The sequence below is a fragment of the Stylophora pistillata genome, chromosome 4 (assembly GCF_964205215.1).
Source record: "Stylophora pistillata chromosome 4, jaStyPist1.2, whole genome shotgun sequence".
NCBI classification, from domain to species: domain Eukaryota; kingdom Metazoa; phylum Cnidaria; class Anthozoa; order Scleractinia; family Pocilloporidae; genus Stylophora; species Stylophora pistillata.
Window position 1 is genome coordinate 6,934,176 of NC_142522.1, and position 27,768 is coordinate 6,961,943.

Consider the following 27,768-nt stretch of genomic DNA (forward strand, 5'->3'; position numbering starts at 1 on the left):
CGCGTAGAAAGGCAAAAGATAATAATTAGAGTTTAAAAGCAAGCTTGAATTTAAGAGATTGCGAAATGTTCTTCATAAAAGAGAGAGAGGAAAAAGGGTAAAAAAAAGGATAAACACAGCATCACATCAGAAATGAAAACAACCCAACCTCTCCACAACGGCCACGTTGGCGACAGAGGAGACAGTCTTTTTCGGAATGGTAGAACCTTTTTACTCACAAAAACATACGTGGTGTAGTATATCAATACGAAACACAATCAAATATAATGTATCTTTATGAGACACAAAAACTGATGTACGTTCAGAAAAAAGACCCCTAAGCACATCAGAAATTTTTGTTTCTCTCTAGTGTATTAGTGCGTGAAGGACAGTCTGAAAAAGTATGCTTCACCACTCCTCAGTCTTTTATCATTCGACGTGACAGAATGCATATACGTCGGAGATTCCTTTAATAGCCGTTGACATTGTTAAGGGTTCGTCGAGTGGTCATTTTAGAGAGGCTAAAATAACAGTGAATACAATTACCCTCGGCGAGACGAAAAAAGTCGACGTTTTGAAGCAGTGGCCGTCATTGAAGGTTCGACTGTAACTGTGTTGTATTGTTGCACGTTCTTACTTACAGGCATATTGTACAGAAGCATAAGCTTGGACACTTCGATATTTATCTTCGTCCCAATACTTGGGTCTCGGTACAGGTCGGCCACCTTACAAAAAAAAATTAAATTATTTTGAGCTTATCATTGGACGCGTCAATTTCAAAGCCACGACTGCATAAAGGAACTCAACGCCTTCAGTGTCATCCGCATTCATCTTTTATAATTAAGAAGATAGAAGAAAATCTTTTCCTGGCAGATTTGGAAACAAACGTACGTTGGTTAGTCAAAACTATGAAAACTACGAATTTCTAAAATTTCTTCCATTTAGAATTTGCAAAATATCTTATTAAACAAACTTGCTCGGTCAATTAGGCAAGATGTGGCCCTCGCTTTTTTTTTGTTTTGTTTTGTTTTGTTTTAGTGTTTTCGTTTTGGTGTTTTTGCTTTTTTTTTCTCAAGTTTTAAAGGACCTCAGCTTCGTCTTGATCCGTAGGAGCCGAGAGAAAAGAAAGGGGTCCATTAATAATAATAATCATCATAATCATAATAATAATAAAACTGACTGACTAATAACCAATGAACAAGCTTGCCCAATGGCGTATATATCTATCTCACCATATTCATGACGGTTAGAACATATTCCTCCAAGGACTGGTTGCCATGGAAACTTATCATTTCCCTTTCAACAACCACCAAGAGCTGGACTGTGACCTCATCATCCACTGAACGACGCTGGCGACGGATTGCTTCTCGCCAAAATTGCCTCTTTGCGTGTTTGAGATTCCTATGAGCTGAGGAAAAAAATTCAGCGATATTATGTTGACAAAACCACATGAGTGAATTTTGATCGTTTCGATCAGACATAGTACAGTAAGGAGGTGTGATAGACTACGAAACTGGTCGGTATGAACCAAATAAGGAAACATCGGCTGGTGGGGCAGATTTAATATGTTAAGAACCCCTGACCGAGCATAATTTTTACAGATTGCGACTGTATCAACGAATGGGAGGTTTCTGTTGGTTACTTCGTTCAAAACTACGGCTACTAAACGTTGTACATGATCGGGTTCAAAAATCCTTACAAACACTTCAACCAAGAAAGGTTCCTAAGAGTCAACTTCACTAAATTAGGACAAAGTAACACTGCATCCGAAGATCGATTTCTTTTCTATTTTTCGGCAATCAGCTGGTAAATTGCCAGATATGAAAAAAATTGGATTTAAGCATTTTGCCAAATTCATAATCTCAAGCAATAACTTAATTTTCTTCCGGTGGAAAGGATTTGTTTTCATTACTTGACGTCTTCCGGAGGAAAGGATTTGTTTTCATTACTTGACCTCATAATCCTTGGATAAAGTTCGTCACACCTCCCAGACACGAAAAAATTAACGGACTGTCAAGCCATTCGCTTAACAATGTTGGATTTTGTTTCAACGGGATTTAATCTGTTTAAGGGGCCTAATTATGCTTTGACTCGTCACAACGGTACAAAGAGGGAATATGAATTAGGTGAACCAAAATTTTTACATGGACTTCCATAATGGAGCTGTAAATTTAAGCTGTTTGACGGATTAGAATGAGCTTAACTAAATCACTGAATTTTCTCATAATCCTTAGATCAGCCTTACAACGCTCTCAAGACAAGAACAATCAAACGAATGACAGGTCCATTTGGCTGTGTAACATTAGATTATATACAAACTGGAGGATATCTTTTTAACGGCCGATCCGTTGACTGGTCACAGCAGAGTAAAGAGGAGACTTGAATTGGGTGAACGAGCTCCTATAAAATCTCTTTACAATTTCCTCTGTAAGTTTAAGTTCTTAAAGCTTTTACAGAATGCGGACTCACAACGAGGCTATTAAAGCTCGTTTTGATAGATTATCACGCATAAATAGCCCATTTCCGAATTACCCTTGGCCTCTTTTTCAAAACGAGGCCTGGTGCTCAACCATTCTTGTGAAAATGAGTTTAATTTGCATGTGAATGAAAACTTATTATAATGTGAAAGGATGAGCACCAAGACTCGTTTTTAAAATGAGGTCAAGGGTAATTCGGAAATGGGCTATTCTTCACTATTGTTAATAGCTTCAGCTATTGTTCACGGCTGTACTTTCAAGTAAAATTTTAAAATTAAAATTTTAAAATTAAACATAATGATCTACTCATCAGCTGACACTGGATTAGCAATTTTTCGATAATTCAAAACCAACGACTCTCGCATAATTTATGAGAAACATCTCTGGTGACAGCTACTTTTATCAAGAAGTTTATAGTGAATTATCAATAATTAGCCTTTAATCTGCACATGGAATATGTTCTCAGCTTGGAGCACGAAACAATTCCACGAATTACAATGATAAGATAAGTTAGTGAAATTTTACAAAAGTTACACATCCGAGTAGGTCAATTTCGCACACCTGCATATCTTAAGAATTGGAAGAATGCTATATGAGAAAAAAACAGTGATTGGAAGTCCTCTAAAATGAATAATGATCAATAACATCACCATAGACGGCAAGATAAAACCTCGCTAGGTCAGTTTACAACGTCTACTTTTAATTAGTATCATGATTTTTTTAATCAATGTAGGAGTTTTGAGTCATGATTTACCGACAAGTTATTTGTCATATTTGTCAAATTTGTACCAATAACTTTTTTATCGACGCTGCAGACAAAAGATAACCAAGGTCGCTTAACCTTATTTCCCTCCCTCTTAATTCTTGGTCGACATATAGAGCACAGCAGCCAGCTTCACTGTGAACGTCAGTGTGACCAAGCCAGGTATATATGAATAAAGGCTGATAGTTTCGAAAGAAACTGTTTGGGGCTGCGTCGATGGGGGTAACGAAATAATTTGGATATATCAACAAAGTTGAAATGGTAAATTGGCCACCGTATCGATTGTAAAAGCTGACGTTTCGAGCGTTGGCCCTTCGTCGGAGCGAATGGCCAGGTATAGCTTTATAATCTTTGAAATCAAGTCAATCATATGGCCTTTATAATCGACGTTTAGTTTGTCTTTCATGCTCTTCGTACAAACACACTTTTTTCCTTTCTTACTTTTTATCAGCTGAAAACATTGAACTTCAGTCTTCGGAAAAGCTTGCTTCTACTAGCGCTGATTCATAGGTGAATTCCTATATTAATGAAAAAACAACCGCTCTAGCTCTACACGCCAAGGTCGGTTTGGTTTCGTTTCCAAATTTTCAGTTCTATTCCTTTAAAACAGACGCTACAAAATTTCGCGCCTGCTGTCATGGTAACTGACACTACGCACCAAAACCCTTTCTTTAGCGCACCGTGACCCGTGAGCGATCTCGGATTAAACTGATCTGGATCCTTCCAAAGGAACAAACCCTTAGCCTGGTGTATTTCATCGCCTTCCCGTTAAAGTCAGTGAAATGAAATCAGACCCGTGACACCCTCGTGTTAACTTCAAGAATAAGAGTAGTCCTATTTTTCGTTTACCTGGCGAATAAGGAGCTGAAAATGAACATTTGCGGGTGGTAGGTAAACTTTGCGGCAGTGATGCTAACAATGAAGACCTCTTGTAAAACAAATGAGATTTGATCTTCGCCTTGGTCATGGGTTCTATGAAATAATCTTCCTCCTTCGTTTGTATGAGTCCCATCTGTTACAACAAAGATACAAAGATAACCTTTCAGAGCAAAGGTTCGTCTAGACCAGGTAACAGAGAAGCAAGGGTATTTGTCTTTCAACACGTCGATCTATGAAGGTTACAGATAAGTTCCCTGGGATCCGCTACGACATGAAAACGGTTTGTAAACAAAGGCAACCGGGAGAAATAAACAAAGAAACGTTATCATCGCTTACCAGCCCGTGACATCCGCTTATAGCAACGCTGGATTGCGAACGAAACCGCAATCTTCCGATGTAATAACAATATCTAGATATATTCTGTTTCAGCGATGAATGTAAACTGTCCAGGATTTCACTGGTGAACTTGGAATCCACGAGTCTGTGGTTTTTCCTCAAATCAAGCAGGAATTCCTCTCCGAAAGCGCGGAACTTCACTTGCAATCTTTCGCTTCTGACAACATCTTTTAACTCACTTATCTTTAACGAACCAGTTCTAGAAGTATGAGTCCCACATGCTGGGGGGAGACTGAAAGAGTCCCTTATATTAGGCATGATTTTGACCGCAATAAGTGGGAAGCAGTGGGGAGGATACTTGTTAAGGGATATACTGAGAGTCAGTATTTTCCCTATAAATTAAGCAAAGCCTTTCTTGCTGGTTGTATTTTTGGTGAGGGGAGCATTACCCCTGAAATGTTGCAAGATTCCTTCAAATATTATGTTTCTCCATCTGAAACTAGTCTTATAGAAGGCTGCTTGGCCAATAGTATTGCATGTGACAGTGATGAGATGCTTGACTTTTTGTCAGCATTTGACTGTAAGAGAAAAGTCACACACAGTAACTTTGTAGAAATCATGAGAGAGGTTGCTCATAAGGAAATAGTGCAAAAACCCAAATATGTAAGTGATTGCTGGCAACCAATTCTTGCCCACCTCAAAATTTATTTTTCAGATGTGAAATCTTTACATCAATTCTATTCTTCAATTATTCCAAGTAATGTGAAAGTTATTGGCCTACTTGAAGCCAGTCCAGCTACAGCAGCTGAGACAGAAACACTGGCCCACCTCAAGAGATTTATTAGAGGGCTTGACCAAGCTAAGCTTACCTTATTTTTGAGGTTTACAACTGCATCTGATGTTCTTGTCACTGAAAGGTTGACAATATCATTCACCCAGAGCGAAGGTCTACAGAGAAGGCCTATTGCCCACACCTGTAGCTACACCTTAGAGGTGTCCAGCACATATGCTAGCTTTTGTGAGCTCAGAGAAGAATTCATGGCCATTTTAAATTCAGATAGTTGGGAGATGAACATAGTGTCATCCGCTTCTCCTAGCTAAATTAAAGGCATATGGTTTTACGCATGATGCGCTGGAAACTATGACCGCTTACCTTACTGGATGGAGACAGAGAGTCAAACTTGATGGTGTATATTCTTCGTGGAGAACCGTTAAAACTGGTTTACCACAGGGGTCCCTGTTGGGTCCACTCTTATTTAATTTGTATGTTAATGATCTTAATTATTTTATTACTAAAACGTCCTTGAGGCTATACACTGACGACACTACTCATTACGCCTCTGATGTCTCACCAACAGTATTGCAGTATATAATTAACTCTGATCTGAGCGTTCTATCGAGATGGTTCTCAATGAATTTTTTACAGATTAATGCCGCCAAAACGCAAGCTATCGGTATTGGCCCGTCTTCACACCAGTATGATTTCCATCTCAATGATTCTAATGTCCATACAAAGGACACACTCAAAATCCTTGGGGTGGTCCTAGATAGCAAATTAACTTTTAAAGCGCACATAAAGCAACAGCTGAATAAGAGATGAGCAAAGGCTTCGGCTTTGCGGAGAATACGTAAGTTTATTTCAAAGGACGTGTTAGTTCGTTTATATAAGGCCTATGTTCTCCCTCATCTTGAGTACTGCAGTCCCCTTTCACTGGGAGTAGGTAAGGCGGAGACTACCAAAATAGAGACAACTAATTACTTTATATTAAGAACTATATTAGGCTTCTCGAAGTCTGTGTCATACGACTTCCTCCTCAAGTTGGCCGACATTAAGTCTTTGGAGATTCGTAGGCAATTCCAATCGTTAGTTATGTTATATAAGTGCTTGTATGATAAGGGGGCTCCTTATATAAGTGATTTTTTCATTTTAGAAATGTACCGCATAGTTTACGCGGGCTCAGTACAAGGCTAGATTTACCTCCTTTTAATCTTGAGTTTTTACATCGGTCTTTTTCATTTTTAGCTAGTAAACTTTGGAATGCGCTACCCCCTAGACTCAGAGAATCTCAAGATATTGTTTCATTCAAGCGTTCTCTTAAAGCCCACATGGCTTAGTGGTAGTGATTGTAAATATCGTTATTGTTAATATTATAACTTTTCATTGATAGCTCTTGTCTATGATCTTCGATCCTGTTTTTAGTTATTTAATAGATCTACTTATTATTTGTATTCTTACTGAAATTATGTTTTATTTCTAATTGTAAATACACATACACGTTTTAACGAGAACTTCTGTACTCCTAGGTGTCACGTGTTTAAATAAAGGATTGATTGATTGATTGTGAGCAAATAGCATAAATGTGTACCAAAAAGTGGTCTCACCATGTATAGCTTACTCAACTTCATTTGTTCTCAGACTGTTCAGTTTCAATGTAATTTTACGTTGAGTTGAGTCTTTACAAGATTGGTTTACTTACTTACAACTGAACACACTCATTTTATCTTGTTATCAAGGCTTCTTAGCATGAATTTTGTTAAAAAAAAAGACATAGATGGAAATTATGTTAGGGTTCTTTTGTTGGGTTTAAAACATGTTATATTGTTAGATTTATTAAACATGCAATGAGTTCCATAAGTATTTAAAGTTCTCTTTCAAAAACATAAAGTGCAATGAAAAGCATTGCGTTTTGTGCATTTTGTAGCTTGTAGTAGTGATTTCTTATACAAAATACAAGTTTGCAACTGCTGTCAGTTCAGTTGATATATATCCTGTGAAAGCAAAGAATACAAAATTCTTAAACAATCTAAGTATGTATTTTCACCACGTCTGTCATTTTCTTGTAAGGGGTTGCAGTGACTTTCTAGGAATGCTATCTGTTGACCAGAAAGTGGGACAGTTGTTTCTGGAACTACTACCTGATAATTCTCTTCTTCCAAAGAGACAGGGGTAGAGGGATCAAAACCATAATCATGCATACTACAAGCATTAAACACGCTTTCAACTGCAGCATATCCAGAGTGTTCATTTTCAAGCATTCCAGCTGTATATAATTGAATAGGAGAAAGATTTCGTTCTGAAGATAGTGGATGATTTTCCCACTGACCCTTGAATTCTTGTAAACACTTTTTGAGTCTGGGAATGTATGTATAATGCAATGCAAATAAATGCAACTCATTTAGTGGATCCAGTAGCTCATTATCCTCCAAGCGAGAAAATGTTCTTGCAAAAAAGCAAAGTACTTCTGAGTAAATATCTCTGTGCGACCTCTCTACACGACAGTTGTGTACAGAGCTACCAGTTATAATGCTACCTCTGTCAACACTTCTCTGCTCTAGCATGAACTCTGCCACTTTGAAATTTTCCATACCATAATCACTTCGCACTCTAGAAGGCAATCCATAACTGTTGACACCTCCAATAAATTGTTCCAGGACTGTATCAGCTTTATTGTTATTGCAGCAGTGGGCATAAATTATAATTCTGGAATACCCGTCAACGCACACGTGAGTTATTAACCTCCATCGTATGAGTTTGTGGTTGCTGTCAATGTGCCACAGAGCATTTGGCTTAGGAACGTTGTATTTTCTTCTGTAAATTGCAGATCGCCACCGTAAAACTGTCCCAACAGGATCGAGAGTTTGAAGACAATTTCTCGCACGCCATCGTGGAATATTTAGCCCCCTGCTTCTCAGAGCACCAACCAGTCGGGCCTGTCCAATATTTGGAGTTAGTTCTTGAATTTCTTTCACTATGTTTTCCAAATCAGAATCTGATATCTGAGTCCAACTTGACTCTTCTTGGTCAGTCATGCCATACATTAATCTCCTCCTCCAGAGGGTACTCTCACTCACACCAAGTAAATCAGATATCTTTTTCCAAGAAAAATGCGTTTCTCTTAAAAAGCGTATCTGTTCTTCCTCAATGACATAAGGTGGGCGCCCAGGACCGTTCCTTCTTGAATCAGGTGGGCTACTATATGCCCTTTCACTGTGAAAATCTAACATCCCATTTCTGTATTGCTGCAGCTCATCAATCAAGTTCGTAACCTTAATAAGAGACAAGTTTAGAATTGATGCCACATCAATGAAATCTTCGTTATTCCGAATCTCTGATGTGAGTAACTGGATGGTCTCTGCAGCAGTTCTCAATCGATCAGCTGCCAGGTCAAGATCCTCAAAAGACAAGCTATTGCATCTTTCTGCTTCTTCAAATGAGGTTATTGTAGACAGCAGTAGCTTAAGATTGTCAAAAAAATAGAAATAATCCGTACTCGTTGCGTTCTCTAGAGGGGTCTTGGGCCATTCTTTCCTCAAAAGCCAAAGAGTGGAGCATTAGCAGCCATCTTTGTTAGTGATTGGGCGCAATGCATTATGGAACGACTAAAAAGATTACCACTTGACCATGTAAAAAGTCGAGTTGACCATAAAAAGAGTAAAAAGTTCAACATATGAAAAGTCGAGTTGACCATAGAAAAAGTCAAAGGTTGAGCATGTAAAAAGTCAAGTTGACCATATGAAAAGTCGAGTTGACTACAGAAAAAAGTCAAAAGTTGAGCATGTAAAAAGTCAAGTTGACCATATAAAAAGTCGAGTTGACCATAGAAAAAGTCAAAAGTTGAGCATGTAAAAGTCAAGTTGACCATATAAAAAGTCGAGTTGACCATATAAAAAGTCGAGTCGACCATGTCAAAAGTAGACTGGGTCACAGAAATGCAGAGGGAATATTGACTGGGTTGGCGCCCCATAGCATACGGACACGAATAATAGCATCGAGGTTTCGTATAACAGCATACGGACACGAATAATAGTATTGAGGTTTCGTATAACAGCATACGGACACGAATAATAGCATCGAGGTTTTGACGAACATCATCGGCAAACAGCATAATAAAATTCCAAACTTAATTTTGGTGGTAATCACCGCTCATACCCAGGTGCGATTTTACCCCCTCGATTTTACCATTTTTTTGGCCGCCAAAATAAGTGAAATATTGAAAAAAACCACAATTGCCCTAAGATTTAGTTCGCAACGGAATCGACAAATAACACTTCAGACAGTTCATAAATACGCGTTCTTTTCATTACGAAAATCCTTGGTAACATTTACTGTTTTGTTCATTTTCAATCGACGTTCAAATAACGGGTTGTCTGGACCTTGTGAACCTGACGTGAAAGCCACCAAACCGATTTTGCCGCCGTTCGCGTAAAATAAAAATGCAATGGAACTCAAAGTATTTTTTCTAGAAATATTTTATCCAGACCCATATTCTGGCAAAGTTTGGGGATTTTCGATTTTTTTTCATATTTACACACCTCCAGGCGATATTTAGTGATGGCCGCTCATAAACACATCTAAAAGTAACTTCACCTTTTTTAATTTGGCGCTGGCACTCTACCATCTCTTTATCATAGTAAAATATTAAAGAGAATGAATTGGAATGCCGCCTTTCAGCGTGGAAGGTAAAAGCTGGGATACACATTTTAAAGCGATATAACAAGAATATTTGCAACGACTGGGCGATCGCAGCTCTAAGATCAGCATTACACAGGCGGTGTTACTTGTCTAAAGCTTTTCGAATTCTTCGTTTCTTTTCAAAGGAAATATTGGAAATAAAATTTACCTTTCGTTCTCTGATACAAAAGAGGAAATTGTCACGCATTACATGAAAGGGGGTTAAGAGAATACTTCATGACAAGATCACTGCATATTAATCAACATGAATCAATACTGACCAAAGTGTGAACTTGATAACCATCGCTTTGGGTGGACTTGTCTCCTCGAGCGGTGTAAACTGTCACTTCGTAATCGTAAGTGCACTTGGTGCGGTGTTGTAGTCGTTGTGGTTTCCGATTGACAGTTTTCCCTTGCAAACTTTCTGCATTTAAAATGACAAAAATGGCAAACAGGAACTTGCTGCTCATTGTTATGGTCGCTATGTGCTCCACTCTTTCAGGCTGTTTTTATGGAACCTTTTATTTAGGCCGTTTTCATTTCTACGCGCAGTTCAAAATGCAGCAGCAGATCAACTTTCCTAGATCCACGGTAACATTAAACGTTCTGAGTTATCAAAACAAAAAGAAATTCAAGCTGTTATAATTAGCTGAGGCCCAAGGTGCTATCTTTTCGAACACAATGTATGAAACAAAGGAAACGCTAGTACAGCCGAAGTAGAACGCATTTATCATTCACCTACAAAGGGTTCCTGCTAATGCCAGCTCACCGAAGATCGATTTTGTTTGATACTGATGCTCATTAAGCATGCCTGTTTCAGCACCACTATCACCATTTTCATGCAAAATACCACTCCTGGCTAATTTGCGGTTAACTCGTGAAATCTTCGCCCTAAATGCAGAAAGTTTAGGCACGACGAAACAATTTTTCTGAATATGGCTTTGTTCTATTTTTCCGGATCATGATTACCTAGAGAGAATTAAAATTTGGTTAAAAGTTTTGTAAAGCAGACAAATGAATATACAAATATAAAAATTTGATGTCCAATCCTCGACCTTGATACACATGGGCAGTTTTCAGAAATAGGCTCATATTCCACGAAGCGGATGAGCTACCACTTCCTCGAATTCGAGGTTTGAATTTTTCTTCCGTGAAATCACGAAAGATGATGAGCAATCAAAACCACAGAACAAAAGCAATATTGTTGTAAATATGGTCGTTAATATTTGTGATCGACTGTTTTCGCAGTGTTTTTACAGTGCAGTTTGTTCATTTTCAGGATTCCTCGTCAAATAGAACATTCTTATTGGACTTCAGAAATGGACTTCTAATTTGAACAATGATCCGCGCCTTTTCAAAACGGATACGGCTATCGGGTTCCATATTCAAATAATCAATCCATTATTGCATTCGGGAAACGGCTAGCGGGTTCAATAATCAAGTAATCAATCATTATTGCATTCTTCAAATGACTGGAGGGTTTAATATCCAAATGATCAATTCATTAATGTAATCTTGAGGGGTGCGCTTCACTTAGTTTGACTGTAACTAGACAGGAAGCTCTTAAAGGGTACTTCCTGTCATGGATTGCCTTTTGGGGATTTAATTTGCTACTCGTCACGTATTTCTAAACGTCACGTATTTCTAAACGAAAACAGGATGAGATAAAAATAACCAGAGCTGAAGCCATGTCAAATGTCATTCCAACAGTGAAGTATTACGCGCTGTATTAAGTATTAAGACCGTCGATTGTCATGCCTGCTGTAAAATATTTTCATTGACTTTTTCAAAGACATTATTGAGAAATAATCGAAAGAAAACAAACGTTTCATCGGTAAAGAGACTGCCAAAATATCACGAAGATTCTAAGAAACTCTACGTATTAGCATGCACTTGAAAAATTAGCATACTAATGCCGGTTTGAGCAAGAAATTGCATTAACAACAGTTGAAGCACTAACGGAGGCAACCTTCCCTAAACAGTGGAAGTATTGAATTTCAAGAGAGTAGCTTTCAGGCTGATTTGGTAAGGTCTAACCAAACAAACAAAATTGCAAAGCGAAAAACCTGATAGAAACGCGATATGAAAATCAGTATTTTAATAATTTGCTTCCTGTTCTTGTGCATTGGGATCAATCCGGTTTTCTCGTGGCGGAGGAGACGAAGACGAAGACGAAGCCCACCTCCATGCTCTGCAGTAAACTGTCAGGTTGGAAGCTGGAGTGGTTGGGGCCCTTGCTCCCATTATTGCGGAACGAGTGGCACACAGACTCGCACGCGACAGAAAACTTCTTCGGAGCAGTGCGGTGGACAATGTCCATATCATTTTCAAGAGACGCAAGCATGTAACAGGGGTAACTGCCTAAACGGCGGTACGCCGAATAGTGGCGGATGTAGTTGCCAATCGGGATTCGGAGGAACATGTTGCGGGAACGGTGAGTCTACTTCCTGAAAAAGCTGACATATTCAGGCTATGAAATGGACCATTTCTTGGTCTGTGCAATTTGAAAAAGCTAGTTGAGAATATTCAAATTAATTATTTTCGGATAAACGCTTTCCTACCTTACGTATCGTTGTTCTTTAATCGAGTATATTTGCTTCTAAAAGCTTGTTTATCTATCTTAATTAGTAAAAAGAGTTTTCGTATACCTTTTCGGTCGAATAGCGGTTGGTTCAAAATATCGCATGGAGTTCCTTTCACTTTGGAAGGACGAAACTCGCATGCCCGTCTGTTTTCACCTGGACATAAATTTTGCAGTTCATTTTTGACGAGGGTAAAAAGCGTAACAGATATTAGTGAAGCAGGTTATAGCGCGATCGTTATTTAAAAGGTTATATTCCTAGTGTGATGTTAACCTAAGCAAATTTTAAGTTAATGAACTAAAAAAAAAAAGGAGTGTTCAGCTATCCCAACTATTTAGGTAAACTTTAAGAAATTCGACCGAGTATCTACAAAGACTGCTAAACACTCGGCATCCCTCCAGCCCAATAAGTTGAACTCGGTCCGTAATCAGCTAGAGGAAACTGTGAATACGTCGTGGATTCGTAGATATACATTACGTTTGAATGGATTCTAAAGATAATTAATTCCATTTTATGAAAACATACTCTTTTCATGTAAACATAGGCGGCCAATGGGTAACTCTCGGATGGAGTTGAAACAACTTAGAATTACTTTGAACTGCTGGGGTGGTGTTGGGTGAATAGTCAGAATTTAGGCTATCGGTCAGCACAAAATACAGGCCCGGTTCAAAATGCAGATTAGATACAAAATGCAGACTGCAGACTGCAGATTGGGTACAAAATGCCAACTGAAAATATTAAATGTCATCTCGTAACTTACCGCGTGTCACATCTCTCATGATCATTTGCACTATTGTGGAATATTCTTAGAAGGTTTCCTCACATATTTTGTTTTTTAACAGAGCGGCCATTACATTCGGTTCTCAAAGCGGCCTCAAATTTAATTTCAAGCCTTCCTACTGTCTTCTCATTCCGCGCGCGAGATGCAAGGCACGAAAACAATCCTTTGCCTTTCCCCTATAAAAATTCGACGGTTACTGAAGGCTTGAAATAGTATTTAAGAACAATTGTGACCTAAACGCTTTGTTAAATACAAAATATACCAAGGAAGGGCGAGAAATATTCCACCATTATACAAATGATCGTAAAAGATGATCGCGGGAAAGCGACTGCATCTAGCGCACTCAGGTACACCTTTGTTAGTCTTTCAAAGAGCTTTGACTCGGTTACACATGTGCTGACTGCGACGAGTATCAATTGAAACTTCTCCGAAGAAAAGTCGAGTTATAATTTCGGAATGTCGATATGAATTGGTGCCGTTGACATATCGGTTTGTTTACATCGGTGTGAGTCACAAATCTGCATATTGCAGTAAATGGTTTGAACCCGGGGGTAACATGTGAAGGTGTAGCTTGATCGTCCGGGTGAGTGTAGTCCTGAGAAAGACTGTTGTCGGTGGTAGTGACTGACGTTTCGACAACCTGTGCAGAATTCATCATCAGAGTCAAGTGAATGACTTGACTTCGAAACGTCAGTCACTACCACCGACAACAGTCCTTCTCAGGACTACACTCACCCGGACGATCAGACTACACCTTCACAAATTTGCATATTCTAACTCCTAACAATAGTCATTCCACCCTTCGCTTTCCAAGACTAAAAACGCATGTAGAAAAGACCTCGACCAATATCCTGCCATTTTGACCTCACGCTTGGTTAATAGTGCATTTTTAGTTTGTCTAAATAAAAATTGTTGTTCTGCTTTAAATTGAATTGAAAATCAAGCAGCGTTTTGACAATTTAAAAAATCCCCTGATGAGTGGGCGACCACGAAACAGGCTTGTAGGGATGAACTTGTAGTTTACTTGTCTTTTTCCTCCCACAATATATATATATATATATATATATATATATATATATATATATATGATGCACGATCCTCGCAGTAGATAGCGCTATTTATGCAATAGCGAAAATCAGACCTGAAAAAAATCAGGCCTGTACGGGATTCGAACCACTGACCTCTGCGATACTAGTGCAGCGCTCTACCAATTGAGCTAACAAGCCAACTGGGAGCAGGCCGTTAAGTTGATTCGTAATAAACCCGTGAAAGTGATAAATCAGATACAATGAATGCAATGAATATATGAAGTTCATATATTTAAACTGCGGTATTAGATACGTATGATGCACGATCCTCGCAGTAGATAGCGCTATTTATGCAATAGCGAAAATCAGACCTGACAAAAATCAGGCCTGTACGGGATTCGAACCACTGACCTCTGCGATACTAGTGCAGCGCTCTACCAATTGAGCTAACAAGCCAACTGGGAGCAGGCCGTTAAGTTGATTCATAATAAACCCGTGAAAGTAATAAATCAGATACAATGAATATATGAAGTTCAGGCCTGATTTTTTTCAGGTCTGATTTTCGCTATTGCATAAATACCGCTATCTACTGCGAGGATCGCGCATCATACGTATCTAATACAGCAGTTCAAATATATGAATCTCATATATTCATTGTATCTAATTTAAATATAGATCATAAGTTGCGATATATTCAGCAATTTGACTCTTTGATATCATCATAACTATTTCTTTACAAGTAAGGACCAATCCGCACTAGCAGACAAAACTAAAATTGTCCCGACGAAATCAAAGGAGAAATTTTGACAAGACAACTTTTTGTCTCCTCTGTTGCATCTACACTAAAAGTTTCGAAGTTGTCAGAGCTGTCAAATTCGGTCAACAGCCAAAAATAACACCGGTACCGATACTATATCCATTGTATTTTATACAATAAAGTTTTTTCTTTCCCTTTGCTTCAAATGAGCACTTTTGGATCTTGTGCCACCTCTACTGCTTCATTGTTGGACTGGTAAAGTAGCGACTGGATAATCATTGATCTACTGTTGTAACTTGCTCCGGCTGGCGGTTGCATGCAAATTGTTCCCTTGGTTGTTATAGGGTGGGTCATTGCAGCGCCTAACCTGCTCTTACGAGTGGCGGCTTTAATTTTTGCATGGATTTTAACTCCAGTTACCAGGAATCATCTTAATTTGTCTGAATTTGTAAAATCTGCGAGTTTTGCAACGAAAGACAATTACTGCAATCTTTTGGTGAACTGAACTCAATTCAATTACCACACTGGTGTTAACGTTTACGACAAATGATCGACAAGTTTATCACGATTTTGTCTATTTACTCCACTTTGCTAAGGTTTTACCCGGGACAAATTTTGTCGGCGGTGCGTTTGAAAATTTGTCCGCCTCGACCATAATTCAACTCGCGACAAACCATCCGCACTTGGAAAATCTTGGTGATGACAGAGAATTTGTCTAGATAAACTTTTTATTGCTATTGCGAATAGGCCCTAACTTGCTACTCTCGCTTCTGTATTGGGAATCCTCATATTCCCTTTTTTTGTCTTTTATAGATATCAATGAGTGTGACCACAACCCAAGGCTATGCCAGCATGTTTGCATCAATACACATGGCAGTTACACATGCCAATGCAATGATTGCTACACCAAGCTAGGTACACAATGTGACTTGAGACAGTGTAAAATCAACAACCAGTGTCACGCGTTCGGTACAGTGAACCCTAGCAATCAGTGTCAGGTAACATTTCTATTCCCGTATAACTTCTTGTGCGCATTGTTCAACGGATAGAGGGAGAGAAATGCAATTCATAAACATCTTAATAAATTTCAGTAGGTACTGGGAAAGTTTTTAAAGACGTCCAAAAGGGAAAGTTAAATTTTCATTTTGTCACTAAAGGTCCTCACAAGTCAAGACTGCCAGAGCCTACAAAGTGAGGAATATGGTTTCATCAACTACTCCTGAAAATGCCTATTCTCACTTAAACTATAAGTGGGAAAATATCACCCTCTCTAGTTTACAATTAAGTCCATGAACTTCTCAGTTTTTAGCTTGTTTGCTAGACAAAGGTAAAAAAACTCTCTGTTATCCAACTGATTAACATTTACTGCATCGTGTTTTGTTTTTTAATAGGATTGTAACAGCAACAACAAGTTCGCCTGGACAAACAACGATATTTTACCATGTGCAGACGGCATTGCGTGCACTAAAAATGATCGCTGTTCTTTCGGTGTTTGCTCAGGCACGCCTTTCTCTTGCCTCCCGTGCGAGGAGTGTTACAATGACGCGTGCCGCGTAAAACCAGGACACTGCGTAATTAGCGAAGGTGGTGTTCGGCAGTGTTTCGCTCACGGTGCACTTCGACCAGGTCATCAATGCCAGGTAATATGGTTAGCAGCCCTACATCTTTCATGAAATTGATGTTGAAAGTCCAGTAGGAATGATAATAAACCCTTTTGGGAAGACCAAATGAAGGAAAGACATTACTAAGTATTCTTAACAATTTGATTTGAGTTTCAGGTTGTACTTTTTGTTAGAGGAAACGTTCAAAAAGCTATTTCGCCCATCCAAAAAAGAAAAATACGAATATGTCATTGCAAACTAAAAAACACTAACTTGAGTGGTCATAACATTGACATCTTTCATCGAAAAAGAGAGAAAACTCTGAAAGCAATTCCGATTAATATCAAAGGAGGTAAGTTTTAATGTTTCCAAAGAAAGTATGGTGCTGCTTAGGTAGGGATGTATTATAAGATAATCTGGTTTAATCAACTGGGTAGATAATGTAAATTGGCCACCGTTAAAAGAGTTAAAAACTCTGTAATCATAATCAGGATTATTACGTGTTGGTAAAACGAAGAAATAGATAAATAATTCTTTTTTTTCACTCACCCTACTCTCTCCTTAGGAATGTGACAGTAATAACAATGATAGATGGACCAAGAACAATAACCTAAAGTGCAACGACAACAATCTGAAGACAAAAGACGACCGCTGTTTAAGTGGCACGTGCGTGGGCACACCCTACAACTGCCTGTCCTGTGAAGCGCACGACGGCAGTGGTTGTCCAGTCAAGCCTGGATATTGCATAATACAACAGGAAGGCCGACGGACATGTTACGCAACAAATCACTACAAGCCAGGAAATCCTTGTCAGGTAAGCCACCGTTCAAAGTATAGTTTTTACATTTTGTTCAGTTGTTTATAATCAAATCAAAATGAATAATATTTTGATCAGTGGACAATATTCAAATAAAGAAATGATCACCAAAGGTGAGTTACAATAAAAGAAACTGGAGTAAAAATTTGTAACAAGGGACAAGGCACTCAAACTCGTCCATCTCAAAAATATTAAAGGAGCCCTTCTTTCGACTGAACTACGAAGTCCGATAATGAAAAAGAGGTACCTCTTTAGCGTAAAGGAATATGATCGTATCAAAAAAAAAACTAAGTGAAATTCTGACCTGTGGATAGTTTTTAAGTATTTCTTTATTTGCCTTTCATCCCCGAGGGTCACTTCTTTGCTTGAATTTCTTCGTTGTTGTTTTCCTTTAGTGGTGTGATCGTAGCAAGAGTATCAGCACGTGGTCTAATCGAGACGGTGTGGCGTGTAGTGATGGTAATCTATGTACACGCACAGACACGTGTCAAAGCGGCCAGTGCACAGCTACACCTTTCAACTGCAACTCAGATTGTCAGTACTGTAATGGTAACAGTTGCAGTCTGAAAACTGGATTTGGCTTTGCGAACAGTACCTGCAAGTGTAAGATAGCAGGTGAGTCATATTTCACCATGTTGTACCTATTCTCCCACAAAATTCTAATACCTACGTTTCGCAATACTCTAAAACATACCAGCACAAAAAAGGTTGTGTCAATCCTTGATGGGTATCACTCTGGAATAAGGCGCTAGCTTCCAAATATATCGCAGTTCTACCTCAGTAATAAACGTATCATGTCACTGGGCTGCTTGCATCACGTTTAATAGTCAATGGAATTTGAGTGTATGAAATTATCTTATAACGTTTCTACTCGTTCTGCAGGCCGGGACTATAGTCATCTAGCAGTAAATCCTTCAAATCAGTGTCAGTGGTGTGACTTGTACGACACAGCAGCTCGTGCCAAAAGTGCCTGGAGTAATCGCCCAGCAGTCTCTTGTGATGATGGCAAAGATTGCACAAAACAAGACATGTGTAACGCTGGCAAGTAAGTATCGTTAAAGAGTAACGCTTTATGACGAACGAGAAAAATGAACTCTGTTAACAATCGCTGAAAGTCGAAGTAGAGATGATAATCAAAAGCTTCCAAATACCTGCGACTTCTTTTCCATTGATCTTCATGGAGGCAAAGCTTAGGAAGCCTCTCCAGCGGACAAATTATAACACGAAATTCCTGATTTTGAAATATAAACTCGCGACTTAATCGATATGCTTTTGTTTCTCTATCTTCTAAATATAACTAGGAGGAATAGAATTTTTTTAAAATTTACCAATTTGGAAGGTATTACCTGCCCCTCCCCGCCCCCTTCCCCATCACTAACCAACACCCTTGATGATTAACTGCTGACTGTGTAAGTTAAATATCAGTGATTTTATAAAACTTATGCCGTATAGGGATTAATAAGAACACTTAACTGAGAGAGGAACCCTCGTTTTATTGTTTTGTTAGGTGCATTGGACAAGGTTACTCTTGCCAAGCTTCTTATCCCTCTACAAGCTGTATTCAAACCTCGCAGTGTGTTGGTGACGGATCTTGCCGCGCGATCATGAGGCTAAGTGGAACAATTTGCCGGTCGGCTTTGGACGCCTGTGATCGACCTGAACGGTGAGGGACGACGATACTTATGATAAAAGAGCGCTTTTATCTTTACAAAAAGATCCTCTTTTTGCTTTATTTGTTATCAATGTAACTTACTGGTTCGATAAACAAGCCAACTTCCTCACCGATCAGCAATATGGCGATAGACAATTAATTTGTTACGAAAATTTTACCGGCTAGGTTAATTACTCCATGACCCTCTATTTACAGGTCTAGATAAAGTTAATTGGATGTCAAAGAAATAACAGCATACTTTTCTTGGTTGAAATCCATTTTTTCGAGAAAATTGACGCTCACTGAGTTTAGCTAAATTACCTCTTATTTGTTGGCCCTACATCCTGCGGGATTCGCAACTAGTCAACACAGAGACAGCGACAATTTGATGATTGGAAGTGAATGGTAGAATCCTAGTTTTTGGAAGCAAGGTCTAATTTGATGTGAGATGTAAGAAGAGTAAAAGGAACAAGAGGCCTCGCCAAGTTTTTCATATGAACTTGTGTTAAGGAAGCTAATTCTTAAAGAAAAATGGGAAATAATCGAGCAAACGTACACTTAAAGTGAATCGAATGGTGAAAGACTATCATCAAATCGAATTCTTTACGTTTTTATTTTTTGCTAATTTTTTTTTATTACAACGTTCTTTAAAAGAAATCATCTGAATAGCATCAATCTCGCTGCAAGCTTTCAAGACGGAGCTTACAAGATCTGTAGCCTTTAATAACATTCGTTCCTAAAACGCATATTTTTCCTCATTAAGTGAAGACACTACATTAGTTGAAACACAACGCATAAAATGTAAAAAACAATACTTTCTTAGATTGTTTAATCCTGTTAAATAATTCTTCAATAATGAAATTATCTGCAGGTGCGACGGAAGTCTTGGTTCATGCCCTGGTGCTGAGATAGATAGTATCACATTAACAACCGGCACTGTAAAACTTAGCGACGAAGCCTTTCAATCAGACATTCACTTTCAGTACCATACAGATAAACTTTACCTTCAGATGACAGGATTTTCCATCTCATGTGGCCGCTTGACACTTCAATGGTTTATTTTACCAGCATCCTCTGCCTGCAGTAACGCGTCTAGTGTGATTGGGACATTTCCTAATAACAACGTTCAACAAGCACTATCAGGACTAAATCTTCAAGATAACAGCAAATACAAAGTTGCAATACAAGCTTCTGATATAAGAAATAACATTCCACAACTTGTCTGTAGCGGCAAGGTCACAATTGACACATCGATACCTAAAGATGGGTGGATCCATGATGGCCCCGGAGCTGACCTAAGCTACCAAGCCTCCAAGTTCTTGCAAGTAAACTGGGGAGGATTTCAAACTAGACATGGTGTCGCCAAGTATGAATGGAAAGTTCTCCTAACCTCTTTTAACAGTAATCAAACAACCGAGCTTACGTCATTCACCAACGCTAATTTAAATACTAACGCAAGCAAGACCCTTAATAGCGTCACAGACGGTTTAAAGGTGACATTCGTTGTTCGCGCATTCACAAAAGCGGGCTTATTTTCTGACCTCACCAGCGATGGAGTTATTATCGATACTTCCCCACCTGTAGCTGGCACGATCTATGATGGAAGTCAGCCTGGTGTAGATCTCAAGTACGCCAAATGGACGACAACGTACACCGCAAACTGGGACCGTTTTAGAGATCCTCATTCCCCTATTTCAGGATACACATTGGCTATACAGCGGCTAGGAGCTGGTTTAATCACATCATTCAAGACGACTGCCATGAACCGCTCTCCCACCGCAACAAACCTGAACCTTGTTTCGCAAGAAAGCTACTGCGCGGTCGTTAGAGGCTATAACAAAGCTGGTCTGTACACTCAAGTCCAATCAGACTGCGTGCTGATAGACCATGATGCTCCACATGGCGGTGTTGTTAATGATGGCTACTTAAGTGATATAGACTACCAATCAGACAATACAGTGATAGCAGCAAACTGGAATGGTTTCACGGACAGTAACAAAGGGAGCGGAATCATAGATTACAAATATAGAGTGACAGATAACAGTGGACGTATTGTTGTTTCTTGGACGTCAGCAGGAAAAGCGACAAACATCACTCGTACCGGACTGAAGTTAGGAAACAACGCGAAGTATTTCGTGACTGTTCGAGCGATCGACACAGTTGGTTTCACCACTGACGTCACTTCTGATGGCGTTACCGTGGATACGACTCATCCTGTATTCACTGGTCAAGTCAAGGTAACTGGAGAACACGACCTCATAAATGGAACACAATTCGTATACGTGCCGAGTGTATCGTCCTTATCAGTTGGCTGGGTCGGTTTCTCTGATACTCACAGTGGTCTCAAGCGCTACGACTGGGCTGTTGTACCTTTGGGCACGTCACCATCAAATTCAGACTTTAAAGCAATACCAGGATCTAATCTGCCGACTTCTGCAACATTTAAAAATCTTACATTGTTCCAAGGAAAGGCATATCAAGTAATCATAAGAGCCTACAATGGAGCTTTCTTGTATAAAGATGCTCATTCAGTCACTCTCATACCCGATGCCACACCTCCGTCCCAAGGAAACGTTTACGATGGGCCAAAAGCTGAAGTAGATATCAAATATAAGGTAGACGTGAGGCATGTTTACGGTTCCTGGACAAAGTTCCCAGAACCTCATACTGAAGTCAAGCAGTACTATTTTGCCGTCGGAAGCTGTATCCCTGGTAACTATCATGTAACAGGAAATACATTCATAAAGGTTGTACCTCCAAAGGCTACTTCATTTATGCTGAGTAATATAACACTGGTTAATGGTCAGAAATACTGTATCAAGATCAAAGCTGAAAACAGAGCTGGATTGACAAGCTCCGAAGTGTCTTCGGATGGCTTCGTCTCTGACGAGACTCCCCCGAGCTTACGAACTGCGCAAGTGCGTGACGGAAGTTCAGGCTCAGATATCGACTATCAAGAAAATACCACGGCACTGTCAGCAGAATGGGATGGTTTTGAGGACCACGAGTCTGGAATCCAGTATTATGAGTATGGTGTGAGTAGAAATCGTGGAGTTACTGCAGATGTGTACCCGTTTCAGAAGGCAGAGCGAAATAACTCAGCTACCGTCCGCGGTCTTTCCTTGGCTAACGATGTATATTACTTTACTGTTTGCGCTGTTAACTATACTGGACTGCGCAACTGTATGAGCTCTGACGGAGTGCTGATCGATTTTAGTCCTCCAAGCCATGGTGTGGTGCACGATGGAGTCATTGAACCAGATCTTAAGTATCAATCTTCTCTATCAGATATGGCTGCAAACTGGGAAGGAGTCTGGGACTTGGAAAGTGGAATTGAAAAATTTGAGTGGAGTATTGGTACAAGTGGAAATGACAAAAGCAGTGTTCAAGATTACACGGATGTTGGTCTTTCGACACATGTCAGAAGTCAAAGAGTCCTTTCTTTACTGAGTGGAACAAAATACTATGTGCATTTAAAAGTGACAAATCAGGCTGGTGCTGTCAGGGAACTGGTTTCGGATGGTGTCATTGCAGATGCAACTCCACCAATACCGAGTACAATTCTTCCAGGCTGCGGATCACAGGCTGGGTGGAGGTACAACGAACAAGACAACACTTTCTATTCGGCTTCTGAATCTAACATTGCAGTTTACTGGAAAAGCTTCTCCGAGCCCGAAAGTGAACTTTGGTACTACAAGTGGGCCATAGGTACAAGTAAATGTGGAACTCAAGTTCAACCATTCATCAACATTGGCCGGTCAGAGTACGCTAACACCACGATGACAAATATGGTATTTGCACCTGGTGTGAAGTATTATGTCACTGTAACATGTCGAAACCGAGCTGGTCTCGTCTCACGTTCATGCTCGGATGCAATGGTCTTTGATAGCACACCATCAAGTCTGGGAGAAATAAAAGTTGGACCATCATTAGGTCGAAACTTAAGAAGAACGTTTGTCAGCAACAGCAATATCACTGTCTCCTGGGACGAGTTTAGAGATTTGGAGAGTGGCATGAGTTACTGCAACGTCTCCGTTAGGGACAAAGTGGAACAACTTCGCTTTCTGAAGAGCAGCAAAGCATCCTCGGGTAATATCTCGCTCTATTCCGCTGTCCTTCTTCACGGGGATAGTTACAATGTAAGTGTACTTTGCATAAACAATGCAGGTCTCGGAGCTTTATTAAGTGTCATTTTCACCATCGATAACACGCCACCAATTCAGACGGGTCAAATTACAGCTGGGGTATCACGCAATCAGTCTTTCCAGTATCAGTCGAACACAGAATCCATCACTGCCACATGGCCTTCGTTTGCTGAGAATGAAAGCTCTGTCCAGAATTATCGTTTTGCGATCGGTACTCGGCCTTACCAAGACGATGTTGTTAGCTTTGAGAATGTGCAGCTCGCAACACAGGTAACCAAGTATGACCTCAGTCTTACCCATGGAAAAATATATTACATAACAGTTGTAGCAACAAATCTAGCGGGTTTAAGTACAACAATTTCTTCGCTTGGACTCGTCATAGACACAACTCCACCATTAGCTGTTGACAATGACGTCCACGATGGCCCAAATGGGGATGACATGGACTACTTTTCACCAAAGATGACTATTGAAGCCCATTGGAAGGACATAAGAGATCCAGAAAGCGGTATAATGAACATCGAATACTGTTTAGGAACCCAACCTCGAGGTTGTCAAATAAAAGCAATGACAAATGTTGGAACCAACTTGTCAATTGCGTGTCCAACCTGTCGTACTACCGCGGGAGAGAGAGTGTATGTAACGGTACAAGTGACAAATAGAGCTGGTATTTCTGTTACTCGCAGCTCTAATGGAATGCTTTTAGATGTAAGCCCGCCGCTAATGGGCGATGTCATCGACGGAAACAGTGTGCTAGGAGTGGATTATAACATTGTACTCGAGCATTGGAACGTCTCTATGACTTGGTTCGGCGTCGAAGATACCGAAAGTGGCGTACAATCATGTATGTGGATTATCGAGGACAAAGATAAGGGCAAAATCCTTCAAGTCGATATTACAAATAGGTCAACCTATAGAAAGAGAAATGCATATTCGAATTCTCAGAAATACGCTGATCTTAACCTCCTCGAAAACACGACCTACTCCAATGTACTGTCATGTTGGAATAACGCAAGAATGATTAATACTGTTAAATCCAATGGTTTTCGAGCAGTATAGGCACGTCCGATGGCTTTACAGTAGACTCCACTTCCCCAAGGATAACAAAGGTCACCACAGACCACAGAGTCACGGACCAGGAACAAAAGACTGTTGAAATACACGTTACGTGGAGTCAGGCTGGAGACGATGAGAGCGGCATACAAAGCAGCGCATACTGTTTAGGAAAATCACCTCTTACTTGTGTAGGAGATTCAATACCAGCATATTCCTCCACTTCAGGTGTAATCGGCCCCTTTACACCTCAATCTCGCGCTGCATATTACGCGACTTTAATTGTTGTAAACAGAGCTGGCTTAACGTCTGTTTTGTCATCCGATAAGCTGATATTTGACACAACAGCCCCATCCAAAGGAGGTGTCATAGACGGAACTGGCCAGGATATCGACTTTATAGATTCGACTGATACACTATCATTTCAGTGGGAAGGATTTGAAGATGAAGAATCTGGTGTTGCTGGCTGCACTTGGGCACTGATCGAGCAATCTGTTTCACTAAACAGGTCCTCTCTTGGAAATGACACAGTTGTCGTGCGGAAAGCTGTAGAGAGCAATGGAAACCTCACTGAAGGAAGTCTCAGTCTTATTCCTGGCGCTCGCTACATCAGTCAAGTAACCTGTACAAATGGTGATGGCTTCAGTAGCACCTCATCGTCTGATGGTGTTATTGTAGACGTTACCGCGCCAACTGCTAGTCTAGTTCGCGACGGATTATCTCTCTCCTTTGATGTTCAGTTTCAGTGCTCAACATCAGCGGTAGCAGCAATATGGGAACCATTCAACGACCACGAGCGTGGTATAGCAGGTTACCGCTGGGGCCTTGGTACCAGCCCTGATAATTTTGACGTCATAGATTTTACGGATGTTGGCATGATGACTTCAGCAGAGGCCGGGAATCTTACCCTCACACACGGAGTACGGTATTACATTACAGTGGAAGCCACGAATGGTGCTGGAATGACGTCACATGGATGGTCTGATGGCTTCATCGTTGACACTTCGTCGCCAGAGTTGACAGAGGTATTTACTTATGAGAGTAACAATGGGACAGTCTATGTACTACGACAATGAGAGGTCTGCCTAGTCTTTACTTAAGTAAATATCCCTGCTGTAGCTTTGTGAACAGCATGGTAGTTTGGACCAAAGCTTTGTACATTGCTTTATACATTTCCCTGATACCATCCATCTCCCGGCAATCATCAAAGTACTGTGTTTTCCGATTTCGAGAAAAAAGTTTCTTTTCCGCCAATTCAAATAAAATGTTCGTTTGTCCCCTCCAAAATACTTAACGTACCTTTCAGTGTAAATTCCTGAATGCTCCATTTAACATCCTCATTTCATTATTTTAGCTTTCCCGTGGTTCTAGTTTGTGGCTTGGACCCGTAGGAAAACCTCAGGCATCTTGGAAATCATTTGATTTCGAGAGTGGCATATCGAAAACAGCATTCTGCGTTGGAACAGTCCCCAATGGCTGCCAGGTGAAATCCATGACTCATATAGCTTATAATGCGACAGAAATCACTTGCCATGACTGTGACTTAAGACACCAAGAGACCTATTACATCACCATACGGGTACAGAACCACGCAGGGCTCTTTGCATTGGCAACAACGAACGAAATGAAAGCAGACTTCACTTCGCCGTCTGTCGGCAAAGTGCTGCCGGTCGCTGATGTCATATCATGTGTACAAAACTGTTCTCTGGTCTCAAAGGTCATGTTCTTTCAGGATGACGAAAGTGGTGTGAAATCATGCAGTTACGCTATTCGAAACAGTACTCACTTAATAGGCGACTTTGTAAATAATGGTTTCGAAACAGCCATAACGGCAACAGGGCTCACGTTAGTGGCGGGTGAAAGGTACTACGCCGTTGTGAGATGCGAAAATAATGTTGGACTTGTCACAGAAAGAGCATCTACCACACCGATCCTTGTCGATGACACTCCACCTTCTAAGGTCAGTAAATAACTTTAGATAGGAAACCAGCAATGTCTAGGCAACCATGTACGAACTAATATTTAGCAATTTTTAAATTCGGATCGAGTAATCGGAAAGTTTGCGTCAAATGATCATAGCAAAGAGGTAATCTACGTTGCATTACAGGTCGTTATTCTGAGATTCGTTCCTAAATTTAGCGCTTTAGTACTCTTTCCCAAAAGCTCTCCCAATGAGGGATTCTTGACGTCTATTTGTTTGTTTGTTTTCGTTCTACAGGGCTCGGTAATAGTAAGCCCAGACCGCACCCATGATGTTTTTGGACTTCACTCCAGCTGCCACCTATTCAACAAAACACTGCGGGCTCACTGGTTTGGTTTCTATGACGAAGAATCGGGAATAAGCCAATTCCGAATTGCAGTTGGCAAACATCCGTGCGCAACAGACGTTCTTTCCTTCCAAGATATCGGCGTCACGACAAATGTTACGTTACCTTTAAATGGTAAAAGCAGTTTGTTTGAAGGTAGCATCGTGTACGTGACAATCGAATCACGCAATTCAGCAGGTTTACCAACGCAAAGTACATCGCCTCCTACAAGGTTGATTTCAGCAGATAAGGAAGAGTACATAGCGGAAGGAGACTTTTTCTGTTATAACGTTTAAAAGGAACGCAATTACTATTCATAATGCATGGAGTATGTTACAAGGCTGCTCGAAGATTCGAATTGAACCACCAAGTCCTAAAATCTGTGAGACTTGATTAACAAGAATAGATGCAAAGTTTGTTTACTATAAACATATTCTAGGATATTCAAATCAAAGACATAAAGAAAAAAACATTTAAGAGCTAATTTCAGGTGCCCGGCTCGCGTAGATACCTTTTCAACTTCTGACCTAAGAACGAGTCCGTGAGAATCACACAACTTGGGAAATGAAAATTTTCAATTTGCATACAGTTAGCTACCCTGGGTGGATGAACAAAAATGCCATTTTTGAAGGTTGCAACACTTTTTTTGCCATGGTAACAATGGATGATTGTTCTCGGCCCTTGCTTACAAACACAAATTTTCCTAAAAAAATTGTAGAATGTAATACTGTCAATTTTAAGTCTTCTTGAAAGATACAACTTAATACATGCAGTGTACATGTTGATATCGTTCCTCTTAATTGTGGTGCATTCAACGTTTCATGTGAGTCAATGTAAATAAAGTAATCGATGATTTTTCAAGGTACATTTTCGGCCATTTTGGCTACAGGGTAAAATATTTCTCCAAAAGTACACCGAAAAACAATTGAAACGAGCTAACATAGTGTGGCTCTTTTTTTCTTTTTTAATCACAAAAAAAATTGAATTCGATTTGATGCTTGTAGAGGTAATAGATGCACCATAGAAAAATAAAACGCCCGATTAAACCTCAGAACAAATTCTCTTTCCGAACAGAAATGTGTTAGGAATATTTTTCCCACCGGGCAAAGTGCCTTCTTACACCTAGTTTTTGAGGTCAGTTGATTTTAGTTCTCGCGCTCA

The 27,768-nt window shown here is 39.9% G+C and overlaps 3 protein-coding genes across 3 annotated transcripts in view; 1 reads left to right on the forward strand and 2 right to left on the reverse strand.

Moving 5' to 3' along the window:
• LOC111337488 (uncharacterized) overlaps positions 1-431 on the reverse strand; it is a 30,993-nt gene extending 30,562 nt beyond the window's left edge. Inside the window, exon 1 of the mRNA XM_088756814.1 lies at positions 392-431. Within this exon, the coding sequence (XP_088612940.1) occupies positions 392-431 (40 nt within the window). The remainder of the gene's footprint in view (positions 1-391) is intronic.
• Positions 367-4,752, reverse strand: LOC148732181 (A disintegrin and metalloproteinase with thrombospondin motifs 6-like). The gene is made up of 4 exons (XM_088756815.1): positions 4,435-4,752; positions 4,069-4,231; positions 1,212-1,387; positions 367-704 (listed from the first exon to the last, which is right to left on the reverse strand). Exons 1-4 carry the CDS (start codon positions 4,750-4,752, stop codon positions 522-524), a joined length of 840 nt encoding a protein of 279 aa, XP_088612941.1. The 3' UTR covers positions 367-521.
• Positions 4,753-10,853: 6,101 nt separating this feature from the next.
• Positions 10,854-27,602, forward strand: LOC111337495 (uncharacterized). Its single transcript, XM_088758534.1, is given in 11 exon segments — positions 10,854-12,320; positions 15,848-16,032; positions 16,426-16,674; positions 17,201-17,449; positions 17,848-18,067; positions 18,335-18,497; positions 18,960-19,115; positions 19,975-24,297; positions 24,300-25,326; positions 25,656-26,261; positions 26,520-27,602. Coding segments are annotated over 11 exon segments (7,914 nt in total). The 5' UTR covers positions 10,854-11,968; the 3' UTR covers positions 26,904-27,602.
• Positions 27,603-27,768: the final 166 nt, after the last annotated feature.